Genomic DNA, 17644 nt, shown 5'->3' with positions numbered 1-17644 from the left:
AGTGCTGTAATGCAAATGGGGGGCAGCTCAGCAGACCCCAATAGGTTGAATAAAGAAAAATAAATGGAATTCAGGCTGAGATGGCATTGTAAGGGGTCTTCTCAAGTCAACAAAGCTGCAAAGCTGCCCCTGGATGGGGGACTCTCCAGAACAATACAGAATATGGTGTTGAGGGCTGCAAAACTGGGCTCCTCACATTATATAAGCAGACGCACTTGTCACTAGTGAAAAGTCCCCATTAGATACAACTAGGGATGGGGGAGAAATTCAGTTCAGTTCAGATTTATAGGTGAATCTTCCTCATTCATACTTTCCAACACAATATGTGGACTGAAACACAATCGTCCTTTGAAATGCACACTTCTCCAAGGTTTGCAGTGCAGTTCACCAGCCAAGTGACTTGAACAAATGCATATACTAGGGTACAGTGTGCATACAAATGCTCCTATTCACAAAAATAGCAAACAACAATGCACTGTATCAGGAGAAATTCCTTTGCAAGACTGTGTATTAGACAAAATTGCATGTGAAGATGTGTATATTAGGAGAAATTGGCACTAAAATGCTGCAGACTTTTCATGAGGATTTGTTTCCAAAAATTTCAAAAACTGTTGTGGAAATGTGGAGAACTGAACTAAAGAGTAGAAGAATGAGAAATAGAGAGAAACTGAAATTTACAGATTTGCAGATAAAGCAACCCAATTTCCCTTGGATCTTTGTGCCTCCTACAATATATATGTTCATTGTCGATCTAAGAAGAGGCATTCCTTTCTGTGTGAGTGTGAGGAAAGAACCCTTCTTCTAAGATGCATCCTACCACCTGCAATCTGTTTAAACTTAGTGCTGGCGTGGGAAACCTTTGGTTCTCCATATGTTACTGAAGTACAACTCCCATCAGCCACAGCAAATGTGGCCAATAGCCAGAGATGATGGGAGCTGTAGTTCAACATCTGGAGGACCAAAGGTTCCCCACATCTGTCCTTCTGGTCTCTGAAACTTGTCATTGGTTTGGTTGGCACCAGCCATCTTGCTGGACCTGTCACTTAGCTTTTCTTGCTTTGAAACTTACAGGGCGGGTGGGTGCCTGCAATCTTTAGCATCTTCCTCGTATTCTCATTGCATAGCTGAGCACATCTTTCTTTTTTTCAAAGAAAAATACTTAAATGTGCCATCAACCAGCAGGGTCATGTGTTTGTTTCAAAATGGGATGGCCAAAGAGACGGTAATTCACCCACAGAAATGACTGAATATATGTGCGTAGAGGGGAGGAGGGAAACGCCAGCAATTTGTATGTGGGAAGCAGACATTCAGAGAGCAGCTGCAAAAGATTGTTCCCACTTAATCCTGGCAAGAGAAAGACACGATAAATATAATAACGTGGCATTTGCTATGTAGAAGCAGAAGGAATGGCGGGGGATCTCTTTTTCCCCAAATTGAATAATCTATCCCTGAGAACTTAATTTTTCCCAAATCTAAATCAGCATTGCTCCATTTTGATGATTGATTTTATCTTCTGCTATATATTTTGGAAAGTTGTTTGTTTGCCATGCCTTTGGACATCTCTTAAGACATAGGATGTCTGGCATCAGTGGTGGACTGGATGAGGGTGAACAAATTGAAGCTTAATCCAGACAAGACAGAGGTGCTCCTGGTCAGTCATAAGGCGAATCAGGGAATAGGGATGCAGCCTGTGCTGGATGGGGTTACACTCCCCCTGAAGACACAGGTTCGCAGTTTGGGTGTGCTCCTGGACTCAGCGTTAAATTTGGAGTCCCAAGTTTCTGCAGTGGCCAGGAGTGCTTTTGCACAGTTAAGATTAGTGTGCCAACTATGTCCATTCCTTGAGCCGTCTGATCTGGCCATGGTGACACATACCTTAGTTACATCCCGTTTAGATTACTGTAACACGCTCTACGTGGGGCTGCCTCTGAAGACTGTTTGGAAACTTCAGTTGGTACAAAGTGCTGCAGCCAGAATGCTAACTCGGACTGGTTACAGGGACCATACTACCCCCCTGTTGAAAAAGCTTCACTGGTTGCCAGTCTGTTTCCGGACACAATTCAAAGTGATGGTGATGACCTATAAAGCCCTATACGGCTTAGGTCCAGGCTATTTATCAGACTGTATCTCCCTGTATGAGCCTGCCCGGGGCCTGAGATCCTCAGGAGAGGCCCTTCTCTCAATACCCACATCTTCTCAAGTACGACTAGTGGGGACGCGTGAGAGGGGCTTCTCGGTGGCTGCCCCTAGGCTTTGGAATTCCCTTCCTAGGGAGGTAAGAATTACCCCCTCCTTGCAGTCCTTCCGCCGACAAGCAAAGACCTTCTTATTCCAACAAGCCTTTGGAATTGAAGGCTAAGGATAGGGCGTGAAGCGTGCTGCACTGCTAATGTCTATTATATTATTTTTAAACTAGTTTGAACTCTTTTAGCTATATATGTGTATGGTTTTAATATTGGAAATAGTTTAATCTTATTTTAATGTAGATTTTGTATGTTTTTAATTATATGCATTTTTTATCTGGAAGCCGCCATGAGTTCCAGTTTTGGAAAAATGGCGGGCTATAAATAAAGACAATAATAATAATAATAATAATTCAACTAAGTCCTACCCAGAGCAGACCCACTGAAATTAATGAACCTAAGTTAGTTATGTCCATTAACTTCAATGGGTTTGCTCTGAGTAAGACTAGCACTGAATACCACCCATGGTTGCCAAAGTTTGCATGATGGTTCCTTGATCAAGGAACAAGGTTTCGTCTTTGTTTGATGCAACTGGATGTCATTTTGAATCAAGATGGCAGATTGAACCTTTCAAAGCTGCATCAATTTGAACCACTAAACTCAAAACTGTGCTGATTTGTTTGGTTTTGTAGAATTAGTGAGCAATACCTGGTATGATAGTTTAGAAATACCTGCAGCAAAACTGATTCATTTCTAATTTTAGATGGGGCAGCACTTTACTCCAATCCAGTGTTCTGAAGACTGGGAATGTACAGGTTCACAATAAATATGCCACAATTTATGTCAGAGAGGGAACATGTCACCCTCTAGATGTTGTTGAGCCACAATTCCCATCATCCCTCACCTTTGTCTATGCTGACCGAGGCTGATGGTTGTTGGAGTTCAGCAAGATCTGGAGGGCATCAGGTTCCCCATCCCTATCTATATAAAGATATTTATACAGATACCATATACTGGGACAGGCCATTGGTCCAACTGGCCCAGTACTGACTGCTCTGATTGGCAGAGGATCTCAAAGGTCTCAGGCACCCAACAGCCTTTGTAATTAGAGATGCCAGGGATTGAACTTGAGACTTTCTGCATGAAAGGTGTATGCTCTACTGCTGAGCCATGGGTTTAAATCATGCATTACATACATATTTGTAGGACTACATGCTACAAGCAAGATTCAAAAAAAGAGATGTAACATTACATCGTTGTTTCTTACACCTTGAACAGACTTTTCTGGTGTGGCCTTTGGGCATCATATTTGGACTGCAGGCTGGATGTTGACCATCTCTTTTGCTAGAACAAGGTACTTATCTGAGAGTGTGGCGCTGATGTTAGCCTCATGAAGATTATTGACCTAATGACTCCTCCTGCAAATAGGTCAACAATTGCTCTATGCTACCTAGGGATGGAATGATCTATCAATTTTGGTTCTCTCAGTTTCTCATTTTTCTAATCTTAAATTTGGTTCACATTTCGGCAGCAATCTGAGATATTTTTTTTTAAAAGCATCATGAAAATTCTTCAGCATTTTAGTGTGAACTTCTAATTAACACATTTAGACTAATGGTTGACTAATGATGAGTTTTGAGTAATGTATACATTTTTGCAAGCAATTTATCCTAATATAATGTATTTTTGTGCATTATTTTCACCAATATTATACATTTTGTGGACATGCTCCCCTAATATATGCATTTTTAAAACATTGCTTGGTTGGAGAACTCCATCACAAAATTCGGATCAGAGTGAATTTCAAAGGATGGCTGTGTTTCGGTCCTCATATTGTTTCAGAAAGTGCTAACTTGATACATTTAGCTTTAAATGCAAACTGAATTGAATTTCTCCCCATCCTTAATAATAAGACATAGGGACTGTGCTGCATAGGCAGCATCTCTGGAAAAGAGGAACAGCTTTGTTTAAAGTTCTTAACAACATGCCTCATTCCTTAACAACTCAGGAAAATTTCTCCATGGAAACCTAACAGCATATATAGCATCATAGCGTTGTTCTGTAACAGCAACGTCTAGGAATATTGCGGCTATGCACAATAGGAAAGCCTTGTCTGTGGTCTTTTGCCCATGTTGTCACATGCAAGTCAATCCTTAGATGTTGCAGACACCAAGTGAAGAATGTTCACATGTTGCAAAGAGAGCTTTGAGCTCCCAGCTTGGTGGAAAACGTGAGAAGCTTCACTTGCACAAAAGATGCGTTCCATGAGGGATGCTCAATAATGAAGTGTTCCTTCTGCCAATCTGTAGAGTGCATGTACCTTTTGTAATCCACAGTTCAAGGGGAGGGCAGAGATCTATGCAAGACTGGACATGAATTGAACATTGATGAAGTCGTTGCTTACATGGATAGCATGTTCTACACACAAGTAGTTTTGATCATTCTCACGCTTTACACATGAATAACCTGACATCGAAAACAGGCACACATGACTACAGAGAACAAAATCCACCATCAGATGTGTTCCAGCACAAGGTCCCATTCATTTCAAAATGGAATGTGTGTGGGAGAAGTTCTTCATTGGGGTTTTGTGTAATACTTCCCTGTGTGTGGAAGGCACATTGTGGATAGTAAGTGGCCTCATCACAGAAATCCACGCACATCTTGCTGCAAATCAGTGACACCTTATTAAAAGTCTTTTTTATTCTTGGGGAGGGAGGTTTCTACAAAGTAATATGTCTTTTTTTCTTTATTGTTTACACAGGTTGTAACCCTTAGTAAACATTCCAGAAGTTATCACTACATGCTTGCTAATCTGGTAAGACCATATCTATCTATCTATCTATCTACCAGCCTACATGCCTACCTTCCTAGGAAATTTAACATGCCTGCTAAGGTCCCATCCAACTTTACAGTTCTATGATTCTAGGGCCTGGATGGGAGAGGGGAGAAGATCCATAACCAAGTCCTAGGCTTTCTAGGGCTTTAAAGGCTGCATACAAACCATACATCTTAAATCCCTGCACTGGCTTCCTGTCCACTCTTAGATCATGCACAAGTTTCTCATCTTTACTTTCAAAGCTCTCTAAGGTCTTGTCCTGCCTTTACCCTGCTTTATTGATTCATTTGCCTCTTAATGCCAAAATAAGCTTCCAAATGGTGTTGATATATCCCAGGACATTCCTCCCTCTGACTTTGGGCAGATCACACCATACATTTAAAGCACATTCAACAGGCATTTAAAGTGTATGACTTCCCCCAGCAAATGCTGGGAGTGGCTGTTCATTAAGAGTGCTGGGAATTGTAGGTCTGTGAGGGATAAACTACAGTTCCCAGGATTCTTGGGGGGGAAGCCATGTGCTTTAAATGTTTGGTTTGTATATTGCCAAAGATAAGAACCTCATTTTAAATTGAGCTCAGAAAGGAACAGGTATTCAACATAGATTAAAATCTTGGCAAATTAGCTTTTCTATTTTTTATTTATTATTTTATGTATATCCCACCCTTCCTCCCAGCAGGAGCCCAGGGCGGCTATTTAAGGGGCATTTCAAAAGTTCCCATTGAGCATGTGCAAACCTTAGGGCATTTCTAAAGCAACTTTTTGAATCCTGCCCAGAATGTATTTCCCAGTCATTGAAGAATGGCTTTAGAATAATGCTAGAACTGAGATGTCATTATCATTTCTACTGAGTGACTGCCTCTTGGTCTTACTGAAGAAGCTTTCTTGCCCTAATAATTTGAAACTAATGCATAATTTGTATTTCCTCTCAAATTATGTCATTGGTAATCCAAATCTCTTTTTAATACTTCAGCCTCACTGTTGAGACGAATGACATTAGACTTGGTTATTTTACAGTTGTTACAAAGAGTCAAAGTTAATTCATAATTCTATCTAGCCAAGTTGTCAGACTGCTTAACAATTCATTTGTCCAATTCTAGGTAGTATATCTAAAGCTTATTGTGGAGAGAGAAAGATATAACTGGTTTCATATTCAATAACTAGACATGGTATGCCCTAGGTCTACCTGTTTTTTAAAATCTACTTTATAGCAGATTTTTGCAAGTGTTTCTTATTATGGCATTATTATAAGTGTATGTGTTTTTCAAAAGTCTTCTCTCTCCTTCCCGGGAAAGAGGTTTCTAACACATTTGATCCTGCAGCAATTGCAAGCTTTTAGACTCTGAATCTCTTGTGTGAGTAGATTGTTCCTTCCTAATCCACTTCATTTTACCTAACAATTCTTCTAAGTAGAAGATGGTTCTCTGTGATCGCTTTCTTTCCTTTGCAAGACTAGAAGTGCTAAGGATTAATTTTAAAACACCATTATGCTGAGTAAGAACATAATATATCTCTGCATGATGGACTGAATTCTTCTAGCCCTAACAGTGGTGCACTTTATGCACTCAAATGTACATCCCTTTCTGAAACTCGATATGTGTTTATTGATGCCAACTGATACCTGCAGACTTAATGAATCCCTGCTCCCATCAAGGCCCATTCAAGCCTTTGGGGGGGCATCCTAAGGATTTTTAGCCAAGCTCTTATAGAACTGTTATTAAGGGTATATTAACAACTAGATTCTTTAGTTTACACTGATTCAAAACTCTGAGATTTGAAACTTCTGGCTCATTTTTCAGGCACCAAAAGAAGTGTCTGAAATGAAGTTAGGGGAGAGATTTTATTCCAGCTGGGCCCTATTCAAGCCTTCCTTGGCATCCCAAGGATTCTTAGCCAAGCCCTTATAGGACAGTTATTATGGATATGCTATGCTGACAGTTGGATTCTTTAGTTTATACTGAGTCAAAAGTCAGAGATTTTGAACATTCAGCTTGAAGATTTTTCCAAGCACCATAATAGATACCTGAAATTCGGGGCGGGGAGGGATTTTGTGGGGTAATTTCCCCCCCAAAGGGTAGTAATTATCATAGCTAGTTGGATAGCACCAGCAGTTTCTCTTCTTCAATCTGGCTTGTCTTTCTGTTGTCTAAAAGGCAGCAGAAGTCCTTACTGCTGTCACTGGTGGGCATTTCACTGCTGCTACAGGCAGTGAGCAAAGGGGGGTGGGAAGAATGAAAGACAAAGTGGTGGACCATTCAACACCAAGGGTGGGCCTGAAGTGAAGGACAAGGTAAAGGACACCTTCACCCCATAACTTGTCCAGAAGTAGACCAAACTAGCAACTGAAACTTACTTCGACAAGGGGAACAAGACTGGATCCACCACCACACCTTAGGACAGCAGACTAGCTAAGGGCAGGGTGTTCAGGGCAGGGTGGCACACACAGCTCTATTCTCCAACATCTTGTCACCACTCCCCATCACTTAACATCCACCATCTGAGGCTGTCACCTCACTCTGCCTGATGGTAGGGCCACCCTGCAATGCTGGTTGCTAAGATCCTTACAAAAGAAGCTGGTCTATGTAGAAGACTCCCTAATCCAGCAAGGCATGTTCTTAAAATGTATATGTGGGAACACTGAATCCAGATCAATTATGTCTTAACTGTTGACACACTCAAAATTATAAAAAGTAGGGGGAGTTGCTTTTTACATCTCAATGGAGTAAGCTGTAGGGATAAAAATAAGACTCCTTTCTCTAATCTATGAAAGTGGGAAATGAAGAACACAAGCTTTACTTGTGCACTCATCTCTTGCCCAAAAAGGCCTGGTTCAGATGTAATGAACTTGGTCACTTATAATGATTTATGAGACTGAGAACTAGCATTATATCTGTGTTCTTCCTCCTCTTTCCTTCTCTTTGTATGCCTTAATGCAGTACTTCTAGGGTTTGTTAAGCTACTCTTTCCTGTTACATACAAACTGAGAAACTATGGTTTGTGCTCTGATGACAAACCAGGATTGCAGACCACAGTTTGATTCTGGTTCACAAGGCAGGATTGTAGTCAGAGCTCAAATTAGTCTCCTGGTTTCTATGAAAAGGAAACTGTGGTTTTACAATGCTCAGAGCCATTTCGTTATAGTGTTTCAGAGAAGGGAGGGCATGAGCACCATGCAAGTTCTTGGTCTAATAAACCATAGTTGATTGGTCCAAGATTGTTCCAACTAAAGGCCAGTACATATACATACTGACATTTCTTTTTGTACTCCAAAACAGATCGAGAAATATTTTTAATTCCCTCTATTCCAACGTGAAAGTCGAGATCAGTTTATATACCCACTAGGTTAATGTGGTTAAAGCTTTTCCTGACCTCTTCCACTTTAGGCTGCAGATGTGAATTTGACTTTGTTAATTCCAGGTTGAAACAATAAGAATTCTCTTTCTAGGGTTTTACAGATATTTCACTGGAAAGAGTGGTACAAGGAGGTGCCAATGTAACTGGATTTCAGATCATTAATAACGACAATCCAATGGTCCAGCAGTTTATGCAGCGCTGGGTGAGGCTTGATGAAAGAGAATTCCCAGAAGCCAAAAATTCTCCATTAAAGGTAAGTGTTTTGGAGCAATGACAGAATGGCCAGGGAATGTGACTCTATTTCCAAAAGGCATCGCTTTTTGACTCCTGTCTGTTTCAGTGCTGCAAAGGACAGTAGCTCAGTGGTAGAGCACATGCTTAGAATGCAGAAGGTTCCAGGTTCAATCCCTGCCTTCTCCAGGTAGGGCCGGTAAAGGGCTGCTTCCTGACCCCTTGGAGAGGCACTGAAAGCCAGACTAGTCCAGTCTTTCCCAACCTTTGGGTCCTCAGATGTTGCTAGATTACAATTCCGATAATTCCTGACCATTGGCCATGCTGGGTGGGACTGATGGGAGTTGTAGTTCAGCAGCATTTGGGGACCCAAAGGTTGGGAAAGGCTGGTCTAGACAATACTGTGCCAGATAGACCAATGATCTGACTTGCTACCAGGCAGCCCTCTATCTACTGCTGGCTGAGTGTCACGCGCTCAGCTAGCTGGAAAATTGCCAGAGCTGATCTTCTGAAGAAAAGCAGGCAGTCAAGGAGGTTAGTGGAGATGGACAGTCCAAGAGCAAGCCAGTCTATGTCTAAGAGAAAAATCTGCTCTAACTGAAGAGTCATACTAGAATCTCCAGCTTTACAGGACTGAGTATGGCTGGTATAGCACAGTGGGGAGGAGAGCATGGCTGGGAGTCCAGAGTCTGTGGGTTCATAGTTCATCGTTTCTCCTCATAGGGCTTTGTTTCTCTCCATTCTCTTTTTTCTAATCTTAAATTTGGTTCACATTTCTGCAGGAATTTGGAATTATTTTTCTTAAATTCTCATAAATTCTTTAGCACTTTAGTGTGAATTTCTCCTAATAAACACATTTCTGTATGCCTTTTTGACTAATGTACACATTTTTGCAAGCAATTTTACCTGATATAGTGCATTTTTGTGTATTATTTTTACTGAGATGTTCATTTTTATGCACACTTTCCCTAATATATGCATTTTGGTAAAAATTGGTTGGTTGGAGCACTGCAAAATTTGGAGATGTGCACATTTTGAAGGATGGCTGTTTTTCAGTTTGTGTATTTTTTTCAGGAAGTACAAATTAGGTATGTTTTTCTTTAAATATGAACTGACTCAAATTTCTTCCCCATACCTAGCAGGGATTGATGTATTACCCAATCCAATGAAAAGAGGATTGCACCATACCATATATATAAGAGCTCTGAAACATAGTTAATTGCTTTAGGCCCAGTTAATACTTTTAATGTTGGGTACCTCTCAGGATCTAAACTAACATTTGCACAGATTTGCTCCTGATTGTAAAACCCGTACAGTGTTTATGCAAGAGGCATCTACATCCTCTTAGAAAACCATCCTTAAAAATGAATGTACAATTGTGTGGATTAGGAATGAAATTGGCTAGAGACTAAAACCCTGTTGTGTTAATTTATTCCATATTTCATCAGCTCATTCCTCCTTGCCCCACTGGCTTTTCTTTGCATGCTCATGCATTTGTTAGTGAAATAGGAACAAAAATTTTAAAAAAGATCTGTCTCTTGCCATGATTCGGAAGGGGGTGCATTAAGGTCATTAAGGCAGCCTGACTAAAGGGGAAAATGCTACCAGGTGGGCTTTATGTAATACTAAACTGGACAACTCTTACAAAACATTTTTCTTCTCTGGGTAAGAGCCAAAGTAGGATTTGTTGCATGGCGGACTTACTGTAACATTTGCTAATTTTTAACTTTTTAAAAGAAGGAGCACAAAACTCTAACAGAAAAAGAAACACAGAAGCTGGAAGACAGACATCAAACAGAACAGTTGTTGGTACTTTTTGAAGGTTGACTCCTGCCAGCTACTTTTGGGCAACTAACCACCCCGAGTACTAGGAGAGTGGGTTGCAATTTAAAGTTCAGGAGCCTGATACCTCCTGACATTGTCTCTTTCTTGTAAAAGTACATGACTCTTCAGAGTGTGCATATTTATTTGTTTATGCGCCTCTGAAAAAGGTAGACATTTTTAGGCTGAAATAATATATTATGTCTAGGGATGGGGGAGAACTTCAATTCCGTTTGCATTTAAAGCCGAATTTACTAAATGTGTAGATTTGAAATACAGATATCCTTCAAAATGTGCACTTATCCCAAGTTTGCAACACTTCTTAAACCACAATTTCTGAAACCACAATTTGGTTTCTGAAACCACAATTTGCCATAATGCCTGGACTTGGAAACTGAAGTTTAACTTCTCCTATTGCCAGGATTGGAAACCAGAACTTAGAAAAAAAGTAGCAGTACTTTTGCAACTATGGGATCAGAGTTTCCTTCTTTAATGCGCGAACTCAGGGTCACCCAAACTAATCAACAGACCTGCAGTTCCCACAGTTTCCTGGGAAGAGGGATTGATTGCTAAACAACTCTGAGAATTGCAGCTCTGTGAGGAGAATAGGAGTCTTCTATCAGCTGTTAGCACCCTTCACAAACTACACTTCCCAGGATTCTTTGGAAGAAGCCATGACTATTTTAAGTGAAATAATAGTGGAATAAATGCATTTTGTGAATGTGGCCACAGAAGCTTCTCACATGATTTAGAATTCTGCATAACCTGAGTTCTAAATCACACAGAGAGTCTCCAGAACTACAGCTAATTTTGTCAAATCTGAAAAGTCGGTTGTTGTTTTTAAGCAACTATGAGGAATTGGAATGCTGACCACAAAAACCAATTTATACAAAATACAGGCAAATCTCTAGCTTCAAAGAGGTTTTTACCTCTTACTCTGAAATAAATATAATTCACTGGCAAAAAAAAAGAAGAAGTAGTAATTTAGAGATCTGACCCTTCCTGTGAACGGGAATGTTTATCAGATTTATAACCACAATAACAACTGTAATTTTGAACCGTATGAGAAAGCATAAGGGGTGTTGTGGTGGTGGTGGTTTTCCTAAGGAAAAAAAATAAACAGATTTATTGCTGGCTACATGTTTGAGTTAATAGAAAATATAGTCCAGAGAGATGTAATTCATGGTTGCTATGCTTTTAACATCAGATACTATATATTGACTAGCTTGTTCTTTAACAAATTAAAAGAAGAAAACATGCAAGCAAAAACAAGACAGAAAGACATTGTTTATGGGTAGAAAGATGCTATGAATGGACCCCTTGCCTAATGGAGACTAGAATTTTGTTTTCTAACAGTGGATACTAACATTTCTTGGGAGGTCTGTGCCACAAGTTAAGTTCGAGGTCTGAGATAATGTCTCTCCAGTACACTGCATTCCCTACGCAACATCCTCATATTCTGAGAAGTTTTTTTAAAAACACCTATGACTCTGGATGCAAGCAGAAGAACCAAGTCAGACCATTGGTCCTTCTAGCTTAGTACTGTCAACACTGGCTGGCAGCAGCTTCTAGGGTTTCAGGTGGGAATTTCTCCCAGCTCTACCTATTTTTATGACTTTTATTTTTAATTTTTATCTTTTTAGTCCCTTTGGTACCACTCCCCTATATGCATATATATATATATATATATATATATATATATTGTATTTGATGTATGTTAATTGTATTTGATGTATTTTAATTTATTTTAATGTTTTTGTGATCTTTATCATGTACAATTTTATTATGTATGTGTGCGATTTTATTGTAAGCCGCCCTGAGTGCCCTGTTATAGGGTAAAAGGGCAGGATAGAAATATTTTAAATAAATAAATACCTGGAGATGTCAGGGATTGAACCTGGGACCTTCTGTAGGCAAAGCACTCACTTTACCACTAAGCTATAGCCCTTCCCTGAAAGAGGAAGCTGACTTATAGCAAGTCAGACCAATAGCCTATCTAGCTCAGTGTCATCTATACTGACTGGTAGTGGCTCTCCAGGGTTTCAGGAAGTGGCCCTTCCCAGTCCTAACTGGAGATGCCGGGCCCCACTGCCAACTGCTGTTCCTCCAGGTTGTTAAAGTCCATGCTTCTTTGGGGCAAGGATAGGAATATCGGACGCCGCCGTATAGTGAGTTGGACTATTGATCCATTGAGCTAAACATTGTCTACACCACTGGTCTTCAACCTTGGATCTCCAGATGTTGCTGGACTACAACTCCCATCATCCCTGTCCATTGACCATACAGTTTGGGGATGATGGGAGTTGTAGTCCAACAACATCTGGGGACCCAAGGTTGAAGACCAGTGGTCTACACTGATTGGTAGTGGCTCTCCGGGATTTCAGGCAGGGGTCTCTCCCAGCCCTACCTGGAGATGCCGGGGACTGGACCTAGGACTTCCTGCAGGCAAAGCAGATGCTCTGCCAATGAGCTATGGCCCTTCCAAGTACCAGAAGCCACTGTTAATTTCTCTCTCTCTCTCATCTGCCACTCTCTTGCTCTAGAACTGGCAGGAGTTATCATCCAAAACATCTGGAGGGCACCCGTCTGGGTAAGCCTGCTGTAAGTCAGGGCTAGGCAACGCGGTACCTTCCCGATGTTGTGGATGGCACCTTCCTTCATTCCTAACCATTGGCCATGCTGGCTGGGGCTGATGGGAGTTGTCCCAATCACATGGAGGGTGCCAGGTTGGCTATCCTGCCATAGACAATACTAACCGCGATGGATGAATGGCCCGATTAAGCATAATGCAGCTTCCTGTAAAACTACAACAAATGGTAAAACCTCATAAATACTGTTGCATAATGAAAAGCCAAAACTATGATACAATAAATAAGTAAACATTTATAGGAGGGGCAGGGAGGAACGCATGTGAGCAGACAGAATTTCCAGAAAGTGCACACACACACACACCATTTTGCAGAGGGGATGGCAGCAGGACAGAAAGGAAGGAGACATTTGGGCCTCCTTTAGGGGGGCATTCCAAAATTCCAGGGTTACAACATGGGGGGGGGCAGCTTCTTGAGTTCAACATAATTAATATGGATTCAGGTGACCCAGAAGTTCTACATACACAGGTGGCACTTGATTGCTGCTGTTGCTGTTAACTTTGGTTTTTATTACAGACTGTTCCGTTTCTACCGTGTTGCTGTCTTTTGTGAGCTTCCTTGAATATCGTTTGTTGTTGAAAGACAGTAGAAAGGAATATGTGAATGTTAATACAAAGGAAAATGTCAGCCTTCTCCTCCTCCTCCTCCTTCTCCTGTGTCAACACTTATGACGCAGGAAGGGCCCTAGCTCAGCAGCAGAGCATCTGCCTTGCCTCCAGCAGGTCCCAGGTTCTATCCCCGGCATCTCCAGTAGGGCTGGGAGAGGCTCCTGCCTGAAACCCTGGAGAGATCCTGCCAGTCAGTGCAGGCAATACTGACCTAGATGGACCAATGGTCTGAGTCTGACTTGGTAAGAGGCATATCCCTACATAATTACAAAATGATGTTTGACATTTCCAGGGATGTGGACTAGTTAAGGAGACCACTCCAGGCTGCGAAAAAGAAACTTGGCCTGACGCTGTTACCAGAATGCAGTTTGTCAAACTGTCTCCTTTGCCTTTTCTTCAGTATACATCTGCGCTGACCCATGATGCCATACTAGTCATAGCAGAAGCGTTCCGGTACCTCCGAAGACAGCGCGTTGACGTCTCCCGGAGAGGCAGTGCTGGGGATTGCTTAGCAAACCCCGCGGTGCCTTGGAGCCAGGGGATTGATATCGAAAGAGCACTGAAAATGGTAAGGACAAAAGCAATGGCAATGCCGCCCTAAATCGTCCTAGGAGTTGACTGTATCGATTATCTTCAGGGCATCTGGGAAATGTGCTTGACCGTGCATACACGGTCTACAATCTGGCCTACTATCCGGCTTTGCCATGCAAAACATGTTGCTTTTATTTTGTTTGCGTTATTTATTTATGCATTTATTTAACATCATTTATAAGACTGATTGTTTAAAAAAAACACCAAGAGGTCTACAAAACGCATTACAATTACCAATAAAAACAGGTACAAACAAGTAATTAACAGCTTTTTAAAAAAATGATTAAAACTGCAGTAAACTAAAAAGAGATGAAAACACATCAACATCTATGTCTCTGGATAGGCTTGCCTAAACAAAAATGTTTTAATCAGGACCCAAAAAAGAATACAGTGAAGGTGCCTGACTGGTGTCAATAGGCAGGGAGTGACCTCCAGACCGTCCAGATAACTCCACTGGCCGGCTAAAAGGGCATGCAATGCAAACTGCACAGTGAGCCTTCTTTGCAGCCCACGCTGCCGCATGGTAGGCATGATTGTATGTGCTAACCAATGTTCAGTCTGCTTCAGATACTTTACAATGTAATGTAAATGATGGTCAGTATTCAGCCTGTATTGAGCCCAATTCCCTGGAAAAGTCTGCTCTGTCATCTTTGTCAACATTAGGTACGTATTCATGTATGGAAATGGAAATGGAAATGGACTGCCTTCAAGTCGATTCCGACTTATGGCGACCCTAAGAATAGGGTTTTCATGGTAAGTGGTATTCAGAGGGGATTTACCATTGCCTCCCTCTGAGGCTGAGAGGCAGTGACTGGCCCAAGGTCACCCAGTGAGCTTCATGGCTGTGTGGGGATTTGAACCCTGGTCTCCCAGGTTGTTGTCCAACACCTACACCACACTGGCTCTCGTATTCATGTATGTATTTATTTAAATAGTGCCATGAAAATATGTGGCACAAACAATACAAAAGGACAGGTCCCTGCCACAAGGAGCATACAATCTAAACTTCACCACAGAGGAAACAATGGAGATGGGGAGGAAGGAATGGATGGGATAAGAATGTGTGATGATTTCAGTTGCATGTACTTAGGCTTGGTTACAGGAGGGCATGGGAAATAGGGAGTTGTGGCAAAGGTTCTACAGAAAAGGTGGGATTTGAAGGACGCAAGAGAGATTGGTCATAGTTCACTGGTGGAGCACATGCTTTACACTCAGAATGCCCCAGGTTCATCCCCAGATGAGGCTGGGAAAGGCTCTTGTCTGAAACCCGGGGGGGGGCATAAGAGCCCATCTAGCCTAGCATCCTTTTCTCACAGTGGCCAACCAGATGCCTATGTGGAAACCTGCAAGCAGGACATGAGCACAACTGCACTTTTCTACTCATGTTCCCCCAGCAATGGAGAACCGCTGCCAATCAGTCCATGTAGAGAATAGTGAGCGAGATGGACCAATTGATCAGACTCGATGTAAGGCAGCTTCCTATGTCAGCCTCACTTAGGTCAGGGTAGCCTACACAGTGTCCTCCAGGTGTTGCTGGACTACAACTCCCATCATCCCTGGCCATTGGCCACACTGTCGAGGGCTGATGAGAGTTAAGAGTCTAACAACATGTGAAGGCCACCATGTTGGCTACCCCTGACTGGGGTGTTCTGGGCGGCAGTTCCAAGTATATAAGGCTGCAAGGAAGACAGGCTAGTGGTGTTACTATTATGGGCTGTACAAGACCGTTTCTATGTGCCACTTCCATTCATGTGGAGGGGAGAGTTGAAAAAGAAGTTCCCAGGGGACTGTGGCCATTGAAATGGCAAGAGTGCCATTGTTGTATCATGTGCAGAAGCAGCAAATCCCTCTTGGAATGAACAGGTGCTGAAGTGAAAGCATTTCCAGCAGATTAAAAATATTTCAAAATGTGTAGGCATCTCCTTCCTTTTCATGACAGTATGTTGCAATTTATTATTGTTAAGGTGCAAGTGCAAGGAATGACAGGAAACATCCAATTTGACACCTATGGACGTAGAACTAATTATACAATTGACGTATACGAAATGAGACCTGGAGGGCCACGGAAGGTAAGCCATGCTTGGGTGAATGGCTGCATATGCTCCCAGCCCTGTACTACTCTACCCTAAGTATAATACATGGTGGTGGTGGGGATCAATTGTACAACAAAGACATTAGGCTCGTTCATACATTGCATTGAGTGCAAGTGCAATCTGTCTCTGCACATGAACAAGCATTTGTGTGGAAGATTGTGCACTTGTTGATGTGTACAATTCAGCTATTGTTTTCCCCGGGAGACAGAAAGTACACTTGTTGAATGTTACACGTGAGCAATGAGTGTAGCTCATTTTTTTATTTTTTGGGGGGGCAGGGGGTTGTTTTACTGCTTTTACTGTACCGAAGGAGAAGGCCTGCCTGTCGGCATACCGGAGGGAGCTATGTGTAGATCAGAGGGGGTTAGTGTGTGGGTGGGTGGGGGGCCACAATATTGAAAGGCTAGGCGGCAGATTCTGTAGGGGCGTGGGTAGCAGGCCAAGCCGGCATTGGGGAACTAGGGATAGATGCTTAATATCCATCCCTTGTTCCGGGCCTGTTTACCACCAGAAGGTAACTGGGGAAAGCAGAATTCTATCCAATCTTCGATTGCTGTTGTGTAACGCCAGGTCTGTGGTACAGAAAACATCACTCATCCAGGATATGATTCTGGATGAGGACGCAGACCTGGTGTGTATTACGGAGACATGGCTGGATGAGGCCTCAGCTCCTATACTTGAGGCCATGTGTCCAGCCGGTTTCCGATATGCACAGCAGCCGAGGATTGGGAGGCGGGGAGTGGGAGTGGCACTTATCTACCGGGAATCTTTGTGTTTCGCCAGACCCCCTCTCCACGAGACCAAGTTTGTTGATTGTATGTACTGGAGGTTGGGCCCAAAGGGCAGTTTAGGGATTCTGCTTGTGTACATATGGAAACGTCCTCTCCCCCTGAACAGAAAGACAGCACCTTGGTATACACCACGGCTGTGGGGTCTGAGACAGGAGGTGAGACGACTTGAGCGCCGGTGGCGGAAATCTTGCACTGAAGATGATCGGACACGGGTTAGAACAGCAATAGCTGCCTACCAGGTGGCAACAAAGGCAGCAAAGAAAAATTTCTTTGCTGCCTCTATTGCATCGGCAGAGTGTTGTCCCAGGAGATTGTTCCAAGTGGTCCGAAGCCTGGTCGGTCCAGTTGCTCAGGAACCCATGGAACATTCTAAAATCTCCTGTGATACTTTTGCTAAACACTTTGCCGATAAAATCGAACGTCTGAAGAGCACGCTTCCGCTCGCCGTGGAGACAGGAAGTGGGCCAGAGTCGGCCAGTTGCATT

General features: G+C 42.4%; 1 protein-coding gene across 2 annotated transcripts in view; it reads left to right on the top strand.

Moving 5' to 3' along the window:
• Nucleotides 1-17644, top strand: part of GRIA3 (glutamate ionotropic receptor AMPA type subunit 3) — a 236851-nt gene that overhangs the window by 137757 nt on the left and 81450 nt on the right. For both annotated transcript variants that reach the window (XM_061598226.1, XM_061598227.1), the window contains exons 5-8: nucleotides 4948-5001; nucleotides 8468-8629; nucleotides 14085-14252; nucleotides 16240-16344. In XM_061598226.1, the coding sequence (XP_061454210.1) occupies nucleotides 4948-5001; nucleotides 8468-8629; nucleotides 14085-14252; nucleotides 16240-16344 (489 nt within the window). The remainder of the gene's footprint in view (nucleotides 1-4947; nucleotides 5002-8467; nucleotides 8630-14084; nucleotides 14253-16239; nucleotides 16345-17644) is intronic.

This window comes from Rhineura floridana, chromosome 16 (assembly GCF_030035675.1).
Source record: "Rhineura floridana isolate rRhiFlo1 chromosome 16, rRhiFlo1.hap2, whole genome shotgun sequence".
In the NCBI taxonomy this organism is placed as follows: Eukaryota; Metazoa; Chordata; class Lepidosauria; order Squamata; family Rhineuridae; genus Rhineura; species Rhineura floridana.
Note: the sequence above shows the minus strand (reverse complement) of the source record. Positions and strands in the feature narration are given on the sequence as shown.